Source organism: Gymnodraco acuticeps, unplaced genomic scaffold (assembly GCF_902827175.1).
Source record: "Gymnodraco acuticeps unplaced genomic scaffold, fGymAcu1.1, whole genome shotgun sequence".
NCBI classification, from domain to species: Eukaryota; Metazoa; Chordata; class Actinopteri; order Perciformes; family Bathydraconidae; genus Gymnodraco; species Gymnodraco acuticeps.
In genome coordinates this window covers 1118266-1131828 of record NW_022991001.1, presented here as the reverse complement: position 1 = coordinate 1131828, position 13563 = coordinate 1118266, and the positions used below count along the sequence as shown (strand labels likewise).

At 41.7% G+C, this 13563-nt stretch overlaps 1 protein-coding gene across 1 annotated transcript; it reads left to right on the top strand.

Annotated features, from left to right (window-relative positions):
• Positions 1–1134: 1134 nt before the first annotated feature.
• On the top strand, positions 1135–5936 carry slc52a2 (solute carrier family 52 member 2). Its single transcript, XM_034236035.1, has 4 exons — positions 1135–1407; positions 2164–3013; positions 3111–3234; positions 4455–5936. The coding sequence occupies exons 1-4, from the start codon at positions 1278–1280 to the stop codon at positions 4659–4661; spliced, it is 1311 nt and encodes a 436-aa protein (XP_034091926.1). The 5' UTR covers positions 1135–1277; the 3' UTR covers positions 4662–5936.
• Positions 5937–13563: the final 7627 nt, after the last annotated feature.

Here is a 13563-nt window from a genome sequence, read left to right as displayed (position 1 = left end):
TCGTTTGTTATTTACTGCCTGTAGAGATGTAAGCTTATGTTTAGGCTCTATTTAACATCGTCTCCCTGGAATTAGGTCCCTTAATATCGTGTTTTTCTCAGATTTGAAGGGTATTCCTGGTTGCATTAAAGGCATCAGCAATGTTAATGAGTTCATGCATATAAAAGCCTTGACTGGGAGGGGCTCAAGTTTACAGAAAGGCAGCACTGAAAGAGGGTTCACTGTGCCTGATGTCAAAGCCTTAATGCATTTATTGTTCCAAGACTATACTTGAAAAATAAATTAACCTTACCCACTATGTCTCCAAGAGAAGATGATGGAGTCCCCAAACCTTGCAATGATATAATAATATATCCCCATATACAGCACACACATATTTACAACCAATTCGTGCATGAATCATAGTCACCAACGAATTGTCAAATGAAAGTCCTCAAGTGTAAACATTTTAAGGAAAAACCTTGATTTTGATTGAGTTTCATCCAACCAGTGGTCTAGGAATGGTTTCTTTGACGATGGTGCCTTCAAGTTTCTCGGGAAACGCATTTACTATGGCAACAACACATAACAACGCTGTATAAACTGTTATAATTCTTTCAAGTTAAGTTGAGTGCCTCTTTTTCTGTCTAACAGCCAGTATGCAGATAAAAGGATAGTCCATGGAAATAGCTGGACACTGGTAATGCGGAATAAATGTTTGAAATAGCAAATAATACAGTTAACCAGACGTTTGTAACCATCGGAGAAATGGGGGTACATTAACTCGAGTTCACATGTTGTAGGTATTTATAGGTCTATTTGACTTAATATTACAATATTTATATTATATCCTGCTACTTTTGAAACAATTATGCTCCTTCTCTACTTCATTTTAGATCATATTGTACTTTTTACTCCACTACTTAGACTGCATATCTTAAGTCACTTAAAGTTAATTTGCAACTTTAGATTATTAATGGAAAATATACTATTAACCAGCAGTGTATAATGCTGATGATCACAGTAATGCATCTTTAATAATAATACAATAACGTTAAATTATTCTGAAATAGGCTGATCTACATAATAACTAATTTAGAGTCTTGTACTGAAAGTTGAATTTACGAGGCGCACGGAAAGGCAACTGAAGGGGCGGAAACTTTGCGTAAGTGTCCACCACCATTCTTCACGTTAAAGCAGTGTGTGAAGAACAAACGGTGTCGTCGTTCAGCCTAAACAAGCCCGTAAAACGTGTTACCAGCCTTTTGTTTGTTATTATATCCGCAGTCCGCAGCACCATGTCCGGCAGCTGGTGGAGCAGTGAGCCGGTGACCCACGGGCTTGTGGCTCTGTTCGCCATGGGGTCCTGGATTTCTGTCAACAGTCTGTGGGTCGAGCTCCCGGTGGTAGTCAACGTGCTGCCCGAAGGTCAGTGATGCAACTTACCTTACCTGACCTTTGGTCTATCACAATTGAGCCCTTATTAATGAATAAAGTAATATAATGTTGACACTTTGCTTTATCATTCATTATCTTTGGCTTCAGTGGGACTTTGGTAAAAACCTGAGAAGTTAGCGTGTACCAAACGACCACAGCTAGCTACGTGTTTCATTCAGTCATTCATGTACTCGTGTGATGCAGTATTAAGAATAATTAAATGTAACTGTGTTGAATACAGCATAGCTACGGGTATAACAATATCAATCAATAAATAATAAGAAGCAAAGTAATGGTACATCGTTATCCATATTCCAGCTACACAGTAAACTATACCTTATAACAATACAATCATATTTTCAATAACACTGAGGTCCTTCTGTTGAATTGAATGAATGTTGATGTTGCGAATTGTATTCTTTTTATATGAGATTTTTCGGAATAATAAAATATCGGAATACTTCCTCACATCTTATTTTATGTGTCTTGCAAGCTACATTTTAGTGTGTTTTTAATGTATGGTAACTACTGGAAATCTTAACTTATATGAAGTAGCAATGTAACAAAAGAAGTAGATGCCTAAAAATACAGCTGCATGAGTGATTTAAAATAAGTACCTTTTCATGGAAAAGAGAAGTTCAAGTTTGTGTTTTTCATAGCTCCCATTTCGATGTATTGTAACATACAAGAATATATAATATAAACCTATTCCTCATTGCCCTAACTGATAATTGTATCTGCTTTCAGGCTGGAATCTGCCTGCCTATATCTCAGTGCTGATAGCATTTGGCAACATTGGTCCAGTGGCAGTGACCATCACTCACCACTGTGCTCCGGGGCGTTTAAACGAACGCATCGTCATCCACTGCATCCAGGCGCTGGCCGTGGTGTCCTCCGCCCTTCTGGCTGTCTTCTGGTCACACACCCTCACAATAGCTGGAGAAGAAAGGTCGCTGCCTTTCCTGCTCTTCACCTTTCTGCTGTCTTTTGTTTGCTGCACGTCCAACGTCACCTTCCTGCCTTTCATGTTTAGTTACCCTCAACAGTATATTCGTACGTTCTTCATCGGTCAGGGCCTCAGTGCCTTGGTCCCTTGTGTTGTGGCCTTAGGGCAAGGCGTTGGCAAGCTGGAGTGTAAAACCGTGAATGGCACAGTGCATCCAGAATATTTAAAAGAGAACTTTCCTGCACAGAACTTCTTCTGGTCTTTGTTTGTCATGCTGTCAATCTCAGCTCTGAGTTTCCAGGCTTTAATGCGAAGACAGGTAAAGTCACAGGAAGATGCACCTGCACTGGAGTCAGAAAATGCAGCAGCGGTGAAAAACGGAATGGAATCGGACCTGCTACAGAACAGAGGGACACCGGTGTCTGAGGAGCTGGTGCAGATTGAAGAAGTGCCACAGACATTTTGGACAAAGAGGAACATCTACCTGCTGTCTCTGCTCGCCATCTCAAACGCCCTCACCAACGGCGTGCTGCCCTCTGTGCAGAGCTTCACCTGCTTGCCTTACGGGACCATGACCTTTCACCTCTCTGTCGTCCTAGGCAACATAGCCAACCCCCTGGCCTGCTTTGTAGCAATGTTTGTTGTTTTAAGGTGAGAAAATACATCTATTCATTACAAAGTTGGGACTTGATTTAAAAAAGAAATATTCAGGTACAGTGTTTTGATTAACCCCATGTTTGTTTTCCAGGTCCTCCACTGGTCTCAGCTTCCTGTCTATCGGGGGGATTGCGTTTGCTTCATATCTCATGGCGTTGGCAGCAATCAGCCCCTGTCCTCCTCTCCGGGAAAACTCTGCAGGAGGGGCTTTAGTGGTGAGAATGCAGTTATTTTACACATTTTAGTCTGAAGGAAAGTAAAAAATTAAACACTTACACACACAGTGAAAACTGTTTTGTTCCTCAGCTTCTAATTTAGCAGTTGGAAATGAACACATGTTTTGACTGCCAAAGTTGTGTTTTTTTATTATGTAGCAAGTTGACTGCAAAAAAAGGCGCACATGTTAATATTGCACCATTAATACCGAAATGCTGCAAGTAGCACACACACAACCATGGGAACTGTTTCAAGAGGACACTCAATGATTACTCTAATCACTCAGTGATTACTAAGTGTTTTATCTGTTTGTTTGGTGGGAAAACATCCAAGTCATGTGAGCAAGGTCATCACTTTTTTTGTTCCCTTGTGAAATTGCATGCTTCTGCTTCTCATGTGTTGTCAAATGGGTGAATTTGTTTTTCATAATTTGGAGTGTGTTAAACTCCTACAACAACAGCAGGGTATCACACATTTTCTTGAAGCTATCAGGATTGAGCAAAAAGGATTCCAGTTCTCATATTAGATCTGATCTAAAGTCTTATGGCGCGTTTCCACTGCAGTGGGTAGCCCCGTTTAAGCGTCCTTAACCGTCCTCAAGCGGCCAGGCCAGTTTTTGGTGGCGTTTCCATATAGCCTAGTACCGGCTAGCGGGTACTTTTTCCCTCTTTTTCCGGCCCCATAAAATCGTGGTTCCCTCAGACCAGGGCCAGGTGCTGAACTAGTGACGTCAACACTCTCGACTGCTGATTGGTCAGAGAGAATCGTCACAAGATCGCGCGCGAGTTCATCCCTAGCGTCGCATATATATCTAGAAGCAAGCTTGCAGCATTTTTATACACAGCATTTTGTAAACGGATGAGCTACAAAAATGGCTACGTCTAATAAGAAAAGCACACCGTGGTCGACCGAGGAGGTGACGACGTTCCTACATCTCATTGGGGATGATCAAATCCAGCGGGAGCTCGACGGAACAACTCGAAATGTGAACAAAAACAAAGCCGATCGCCCCGCCTACACTGCGTTGCTACCCCAGGTCCTAAACTGTAATGGAAATGCGCCACGGCCTCGGACGGCCAGCGAGGCAGCCCGAGGCCTGAGCGAGGACGCTTAGGGACGCTTAAACGGGGCTACCCCGTTACAGTGTAAATACGCCATTAGTTTACCTCCCTGTTCATGTCCACCACTGATTCCAGCTGCTTGCTTGTGCCCCCTACAGGTCATCTCCTGGATTGTTTTCACTGGCCTCCTCTCCTATGTGAAGGTGGCAATCGGGACTTTGCTTCACGAGGCGGGTCACTCGGCCCTGCTGTGGTGCGGCATCTCCATCCAGGCCGGCTCACTGATCGGAGCCCTCACCATGTTCCCCCTCATCAACGTCTATCAAGTGTTTGAACAGGGCCAAGATTGCGTGAATAACTGCTGACTGCAGGAGTGAGAAATGTAAGGTTTTATATAGGCTCAATTCGTAACAGAATGACTACTTTAACACAGTTTTTCACGGCTCAGGAGTGAAGAATCTTCTTTTCTAGTGATGAAGCATCCTCTCCTGATCCAGAGGCATCTGAGCCTGTGACAACATTCCCAGATAATGGAAGCTTTGTACGCTGCACATTGGCCAAGGGGAAGTAAAAAGCGTATGATGCCTTTACACCACAAGTGCTTTGTGTGGTGGTTTGAATCCCTCTAGTTGTTTACTGTTGCAAAAACAGCAGCTGATATTTTCACAACACAACAGTCCATGGGAAAAGCTCTTTACTCAGGAACACAATCACTAACTTCTTCATTTACATGTGGTGCTCCTAAATAGAATTCATAATAAATATTGACACTGTTAGTTGCCTATTACAGTCCCTTCCATACAAGAAGTATTTTACTTTAATCTTTTTTTATTTACATGACTTTTTTCAAAATGTTGCCTACCTCTTTGTTTTTGATTCCGTTGAAGCACATGATGCCTTTTGGTCTGATATACAAGTTAGTATTGCTGAAGCCAGCAGTATGAAACGTTCATATTTTGTAATGAAGTTACATAAACAGTTTCATAAATGAAGTGCCATTACTTAGATTTCACGCCAAAATGATTTTTGCTATGTTGACTTTTCAAAAGAAGGTTCTCGTAATTTGAATTTTCCTTTACACTTGACAATGTTTCATAATGCTTTATATGTTGGAATACTAGTTTATTTACTATTATTTTTGATTGTCATTACTTCCGAATGTACAGTGATGTTGTGTTACCTTAAGGGAACAATAGCTGGCTTTGATGGGGAGTAAAGAGATGCAGTTTCAGTAAACCGTGGATTTTCTCATCCCAGTCACTAAATTAACAATAATTGATATCTTTGGTATGCATAAATTCCTTGTAAGGTAGTTGTTTCAACTATGCTGCTACAGTAAATCTCATTTAATAACTTCATTAACTCTACAGAAGTTTACAGAGGAAGAATATTTGTTAATGTTGCCTCAACTTTATGGTTACAATCCCATAGAGTAATCCTGCATTTTTAATATATTAATAATTGGTTTGATTCTTTGCCATCTTTAAAAAATGTTTTGAAAGTTAAATTATGTTTTTTATGTATTTTCTTCATATGTGGTGATTTTTTGCTTTTCTTATTTGAGTTGATATTCAAATGGCTGAAACGTTTATTATGAAGGTTATGGAACAACTTGTAAATAATAAAGATTTGTTGAAATAGTTGTTGTCTTAAAGCTGCAGTATTTGATATATTCTGGCTGTTCCCCTTTTGTTCTGTTAAAGGTACAGGATGCACCTGGCTGTCAGCCGTTATCCAGAGCAGGATGCAGGTTGCTGTCAGCTGTTATCCAGAGCATTAAGGCACAGTGCACTGTCAAACCTGAACCACAGTAGAAATAACTGCAGTTCTAAAGAAACTTGACCTGGAGTTATTATATCTTGCAGTGTTTAGTGTCTACATTTAGCCTGTTAAGCCCTGAGCCTGTTTTTCAGGTTTCAGGCTCGAAAATGACATTCCCAGAACAAATATATATATAGAAATGTTATTGATTGGGATAACCCCCTTGAGATGCACCATCTCGTTTTCAAGGGGGTCCCGACAATAGCAACAACTTACAGACATTGATAAACAAAAAGACCAAATGCAAAACATGACACACAAGACAAACCACATACAGTCTGTTAAGTGAAATTCAAGCAATGCACACAATCATTACAATTTGAGACAGTCGAGCAAATCAGTTTCATCAATATCAGTTATAACAAGTACAGACCAGTTGAAAGTGAGATAGCAATGCATGTTTAAATAAACCCAATGATGCAAGAGATCTAATAGCAGCAGGTAAAGTATTCCAGTCTGTTGGGGCTTTGAAAATGAACGCTCTTCTGCCAATCCATTTTTTTGCAGAGGGGACAGAGAAATAAATCTGAACAGAATGTCTAACTTGATGAATTGGTGAGTAAGGTACAAAATACTGCTTTAAATAAGGGGGATAGTTAAGATAAATGCATTTAAATATCAGCTGAAGCCAATGCGTGTGTCAAATGACCATATCTGCACTTCTAAAAGGGGTAAATTAATTTAAAAAAAATCTCAAAGCAAGGATACATCTGTGAGTTGGATGTAGATGTGTCAGAATCAATATAGATGTTTTTATTTTAAAGTTAATTCAGATTGAACATAGTAAAAAAATGTAAATTATAGTGTCCGTCCAAAAGAAAAACATTACTTATAGTGAAAACCACCCTTGAATGATGGGATGGTAGACTAAAAGCTTTAGGAATCCAAACTATAACATAAGTACCCTGTATCAAGATTGATGCAAAACAAGTGAAATTTGACCTTTTTAGAGAGATTTAGCACAAAAAAACACTTCTGGGGGGTATACTACGCTGCAGGATTTTTGCTTAGCCGGCTAACTTCAGGGAAAACTCGGGGTTTCCAGTCCTACGAAGCTGGTTCTCTTTTTAGTAGGCTAGATCTCCATGGTAACTTATGCTGTGCGGCTAACCTGGGGGGTATACTACGAAGCAGGATTTTCGTTTAGCAAGATAACTTCTGGGATTTCCGGTACTACGAAGCTGGTTCACTTTTTAGCGGGCTAGATCTCCATGGTGATTTATCCTGGAACCTAGTCTGTGCTCCGAAGCAGGATAGGTTCCAGGATAAGAGATCAACTCAGCGAAAACACCACGCCTGCTGACCAATCAGAGCTCAGTGTGCGGAGGAAATACAGTTTAAACTGCCGTTGCAGGAAAGACGGCCGGCCAAAATCACCGACTGTGTGAACGTGAAAATGAATAGAACATCACCTCCCATCTTCAGAGCAATCTGACTATTATAACTGTTAAGTATGCTTTCAAAACAATCAGCTCCCTAAAAAGGTGGCCAGGTCAGAGGAGGCAGTAAACCACAGACTGTGAAGGAGGTAGAGGAGGAGACTGGGGAGAACCCATTGGAAACAGAGAAAAGGAGAGGATTATGTGGAGCAGCCACATATAGGTGTTCCGTTAAGAAGGAGTGGTCAACTCGATGGCCATTCATCACAATGGGAACCACCAGCTCCTTCTACTGGTGCTCAGTGTGCAGACAAGAGAACTCCTGTGCTCATCAAGGCGTGAGGGACATAGGGCCAAAGAACAGTCTCTAAACTCAGTCAGCAGTATTGCACAGTTCTACGTGCCAGAAACTTCTGTTGGAGGCATGAGTGTACAAGAGGCCAAGGTACATACAGTACAGTGTAGCACAGGAAAACTAAAAAGCTGGTGGCAATGTTTGATGAATTACATTTCTCTTCAAATTGATGGTCATATTACCTTGAAAACGTATTTAAGGTTATGAGGTATGTAATCAGTTGTTTCTGTTGCAGACCAGGAGGGCTGAGGTGAAGGTTGCTGTTGCAATGGTGCAGCACAATGTTCCCTTTGCCGTTGCTGACCATTTCAGCCCCTTGTACAAAGAATGTTTTAGAGACTCCCCTACAGCTCAGGGCTTTAAGAGCGCAAGCACAAAAACAACGTGCCTCATAAATGAAGCAGTGGCACCTCATTTTAAGAAGGAACTGGTGATGAAGATGAGAGAGAATCCCTTCACACTTGTCACAGATGGCTCGAATGATACTGGTATGTGCTTAACAACTTCTATCAGTAATTAGTACTTATTTTTTATCCATTTCTACATGCACTCATACAATTTGAACAACATATTGTTTTAGTTATGGTCCTTATTGTTACAGGTCTAGAGAAGATGAATCCTCTCACTGTCAGAATTGTTGACACCAACAAAGTTGTGCACAGGTTCCTTGATATGTGCACCACCAGTGGGAGGAGCTGTGGCACCGCTGAAGTGATCTACACAGAAATCATTGACACCTTGCAGGAAAATGACATCCCTTGGAGAAATTGTGTAGGTCTCTCTATTGACAATGCCCCTGTAAATACAGGTGCCATAAATTCAATCTCAGCCAGAATGTTGAAGGAAAATGACAGTATTTACATCCATGGATGCCCCTGTCATATCATCGACAACACTGCCAAACATGCGGGGCAGAAGTTTATGGAAGTAAGTTCAAACATGTACACTCTATATTACCAATCCGTTAAGCCCAATGCCATGTAAAACAGTTTGCTGATAGTGTTGCAATAGATACTTGAATTCATGTATTGCAGATATCCGGATTTGATCCAGAGGATCTGACCGAGGATGTTGGGTACTGGTTTAAAGGAAGCACCAACCGTAAAGGTTACCTGGCAGGTTTGTGATTCAACCAGCTCTACTGTTATACAACAAAATGCAGACATTTTTAATTTGTTTACTGTTGATGTTATGTTTTATATTTTCCAGAATTTTGTGAATTCCATGAGAGCGAGTACATGGAAATGCTGCTGCACATTTCAGTGCGATGGTTAAGCCTGGAGAGGTGCATCACACAAATTCTGCGACAGTATGGGCCACTTACCAGCTATTTGAAGTCTTTAAGTATGTTGTTTGTTTCATTGACAGTAATACAGGTGCATTACACCAGACTAAATGTGTACTTTTAAGCACTGACTGTTTATTCACAGATGAGAAACAACCAAGATTTAGAAGGCTGGTGGATGCATTTTCCAACCCCCTGACTGAAGTCTACCTACTCTTCTATCAAGCGACGCTGCCAGTGTTCACCCTACTGAACCTCCTCCTCCAGAGAGAAAGGTCTTCCATCTTTCAGCTCCAAGGAGAGGTAAAATGCAAGGGTTAGGCCATCCTGCTGCCAAAATGTCTGCTTGAATTGGCTGATATGTCCTTTTTCAAGTAATACATGGAAATGTTTTATGAACTACAAATTTGCAGATGACAAAGTTCATCAAGAAACTGTGTGCGAGGTTCATGAAGCCGTCAGCACTACAGGGCCGACAAGTCCATGTCATCCTCTACAAGGACCCACTAAACCAACTGCCAGGTAAAAGTTTCATATAAGGAGTCTGTATTCTCATTGACCTCAAATATACTTTTTGGGAAGATTGTTGTTATTGGGCGAGTTGGGTGATATCTCTGTTATGGCTGTTAAAAAGCATAAATGTGTGTAGGCATACCATGCTTGTGTAGTTTATGGGTAAAATGTTATGCTTACATAGAGGAATACCTTGCTCTTATTGTGCACATAGTGCTCAAAACTAGACAGACTGAATCTATACACTGACTGTTTGTCTAGTTTTGAGTTAAAGTGAAAATCCCTGTCTCTACCTGATGCATATTGTTGAAACTACCTGGACTTAATTTGCTTCTCTATCTCTTTCTGTTCTCTGTCTGGTAGGAGAAAAACTAAATGTTGGCTTCACCACCAGAGCTACCCTCAATAGGCTCCTTGAGGCTGGAGACATCACACCTCAGGAGGGGCAGCTATTCCAACAGGCAGCACTGGCATTTCTGGTCAGGGCTGTGGAGTATGGCATCGATAAACTCCCTCTGAAGGAGGCTCTTCTGAGGCATACAAGATTTGTGGATGTGCAGCAGAGGACTGAGTGTGGGGTGGAAGATGCCCTATACTTTATAGACAGGTAAGGGTTTCCACATTTTCCAGGATTTCAATACTTTGATTGAATACATTAATCAGTTCTTTACACATGGTGCTCTTTTTAGATTTCAGGAACTACTACCTTTCCATGGGCCGGAGGAACAGGACAAGGTGTGTGAGGAGTTCCTGGAATATCAGCTGATGGATATCCCCATGCCCCAAGATCCCACCACCTTTAATGTTGAGGAGTTTTGGGGGAGTATGTCCTCAATCAAGTGCAAGGTAAGAAATATTTGGCACCACATGACATACACATAATCAATTGAAATCAAAAGCAAAGCATTTGAGTAATAGAGTCTCTTGGTTCCTTTTTTTTTTAAAGGTGACCGGTTTGAGCCAGTTTGGGAGGCTCACTAAAATAGCTCAACTTGTTCTAGTGCTCCCTCACTCTAATGCCGACGCGGAGAGGGTTTTCTCGATGGTTGGACTGAACAAGACAAAAACTAGGAACAGCTTGGCCCTAGATGGAACACTGTCCTCCATCATGACAGTGAAGATGGCAGGCCTGGAACCAAACTGTTTCAGATGGGAGCCACCAACCCCAGTGCTGAAGGCCTCAAAAGCTGCCACCAACACCTACAACAAAACACACACACACACACACACACACACACACACACACACACACACACACACACACACACACACACACACACACACACACACACACACACACACACACACACACACACACACACATCCCTTCACTAAGAATGAAATAAATATGTTTTTATTTGTATGAATTTATGTGTCATTTATCAGATAAGACCACCGTCCCCACCCAAAGCCCCGCCGCTGCCAAAATCTCACTCTGAACTCTGTTCAAAACTTGAGAGCCCTGCGTTCAACTATAAAAACTTCGAACAAAATGCCGGCGGCACCAACAAAAGGAGCGCACACTGCAAAGTCTGCAATATTAAAATCAAGGATGCTGGTGCAACAACGTCAAATTTCATCAGGCACTTGAAAACTCACCCGGAGAGGTCAGTCACATTAACGCATATGGACGGTTAGCAAACATGTTTAGCTCAGCATCAGCTATGTAATGTTAACTTAGCTTGCTACTAGCTTTGTAACTGAATATTTGAAAAGATGAGTGAATGTTTGCTTGTCACACTTGTTTGCGTTGAGTGGCGTTGACATCCAACTCTTGACATGACATAAAAAAGGTCGGTAACGTTAATCATTACGTTCTGCTGCCACCATCTACTGGCTAACGTTAAACGTAGAAAAATACATAGTTACATACATAAATACATCTGTCGGTTTATAGGCAGGTTACAGGTGTATTGTTGACCACGTAACGTTAATGTTACAGGTTTATCAGGTTACCATTACACTGGGTTTGAGTGAGAGGATAGAGGAATATGTTTATTTATAGTAGACTTAAAAGATGTCATTAGAGACCCAGTGTAATTCAACAATACGGTTGCAGAGGTCAAATTTTAACATTTTTGTCCACTGGCCAAATGGCTAGCCTAGTGAATGTTGAAATGTTACCAGCCACTCAATAGATTGCCATTGTTATGTTTGGCTGGTGCGTGCAACATACAGTACCTGCCACTTGTATGATTTACCAGCATTTGGCTGGTAAATGGTGTTAATGGTAAATATCTCTTTTGGAACAGGTCATGTTTTAATATCACCAGTTCAGTATATTTCAGATAATATTGCAGCAATAGTTTTTTAGTTGCAAATGGCACAGAACAAATGTTTACTTTTAAGTACTTTAAACACAGTTTCCCTGCGGGGGATTAATAAAGTATTTGTGATACTGATTTTTGATTCTGAAGTGTTTTGCTTATAAGTTGTTTGCATTTAGCTAAAGTGTGATGTTTTTCCTCATATTGCATTGCAATAGCCTGTTTAAAGTGATCATATAACAAACAACTAATCAGTACTGATACTGTATGCTAATAGATATAGGAGTGATAATAATACAGTAAATGCTTTGAATGTCTTAGATATAGCTGTGCAGTATTCTTAACAGACTGGATAGCAGCAGACAATAGAAGGCTTATTACAGCCAGAAGAGACATGAGACTTTTATTTTTTAGAGACTTGAGACTTGACTTGGACTCGTGACCAAAGACTTGAGACTTGATCAACTCTCACCCCACAAAGACTTGAGACTTGACTTGGACTCGTGACCAAAGACTTGAGACTTGATCAAGTCTCACCCCACAAAGACTTGAGACTTGACTTGGACTCGTGACCAAAGACTTGAGACTTGACTTGGACTTGCAAAAAAAGACTTGTGAACATCTCTGGTAAGTATGAATATGTCTGCATGTAACTGCACTATAACTGTTCCACAGTAAGAGGGCGCTATAGGCGTAAGGAGGCGCAGCTATTGTAGCTGACGTCAGGTATCAGGTATAAGGGATTGTTCCCTCCCCTTCTATCTCTCTCTCTCTCTAGCTCTCATGGAGAGCAGGTCAAGTGGTGCAATGCACATATGAAAAATAAACCACGCCAGTTAAGGCTAAAGAAGACCTCATCGTCATGACCAGTTTATTGCTATACATGTGACTCTGTCAACAGGTTATGGGCCCAGATCACGGAAGAGCTAAATAACGATAGCTAGTTAGCTGAAAAGTTTAGGCTAGTTTAGCGGCGGGAAAACCGCGGGACGCTAAAGCTAAGCTAACGGGCAGCTAAGCTAAGCTACAATCAAAAGATGGCGACCAGAGGCAGAAGCAAGTGGCCCACGTTTGACAGAAGGGCAGAAGAATACGAGCTATGGGAAGAGCGGATGTTGTGCTGTATGCACGGAGTGGGGCTGAAAAAGACAATTTTGACGGGCCTCACGGGAGAAATAACGGAGGCCGCGCGAGCCCTGGATACTAAGCTGAACGCCGACGCATACTGCGAACTAGCACCACTCCTAGACAACACAAGCTTGGGGCTGATATTCCGGGACACAAAGGCCGAGAGAGTCTAAAAGTGTTAAGAGAACACTACATCGGCAGAGGTAGGCCCCGGATTGTATCCCTGTATATAACATTGACCGCGCTGAAGAAAGCTAACACAGAGACTGTGACTGAATACGTCATCAGGGCGGAACAGATCATCACGGCGCTCAAAAGTGCAGGGGACGCACCGAGCGATGGACTAATGATGGCGATGGTTATGAGGGGACTACCGGAGATGTATAAACCGTTCACACTGTTGGTGACGCACGGTTCAGCGGACATGTCGCTGGGGGAGTTCAAGGCCAAGTTGCGGAACTTCGAGGCCTCAGAAGACTCAGACCCGGTCGCGAGGAGGCGGGAGAAAGGGTAATGAAG

Bases quoted from the DNA above. Each gene is read 5' to 3' on its own strand.
- slc52a2 (XM_034236035.1), top strand. From the start codon at position 1,278: ATGTCCGGCAGCTGGTGGAGCAGTGAGCCGGTGACCCACGGGCTTGTG. The intron at 1,408-2,163 runs GTCAGTGATGCA...ATCTGCTTTCAG, and splicing joins AGTCAACGTGCTGCCCGAAG to GCTGGAATCTGCCTGCCTAT. The intron at 3,235-4,454 runs GTGAGAATGCAG...TGCCCCCTACAG, and splicing joins CTGCAGGAGGGGCTTTAGTG to GTCATCTCCTGGATTGTTTT.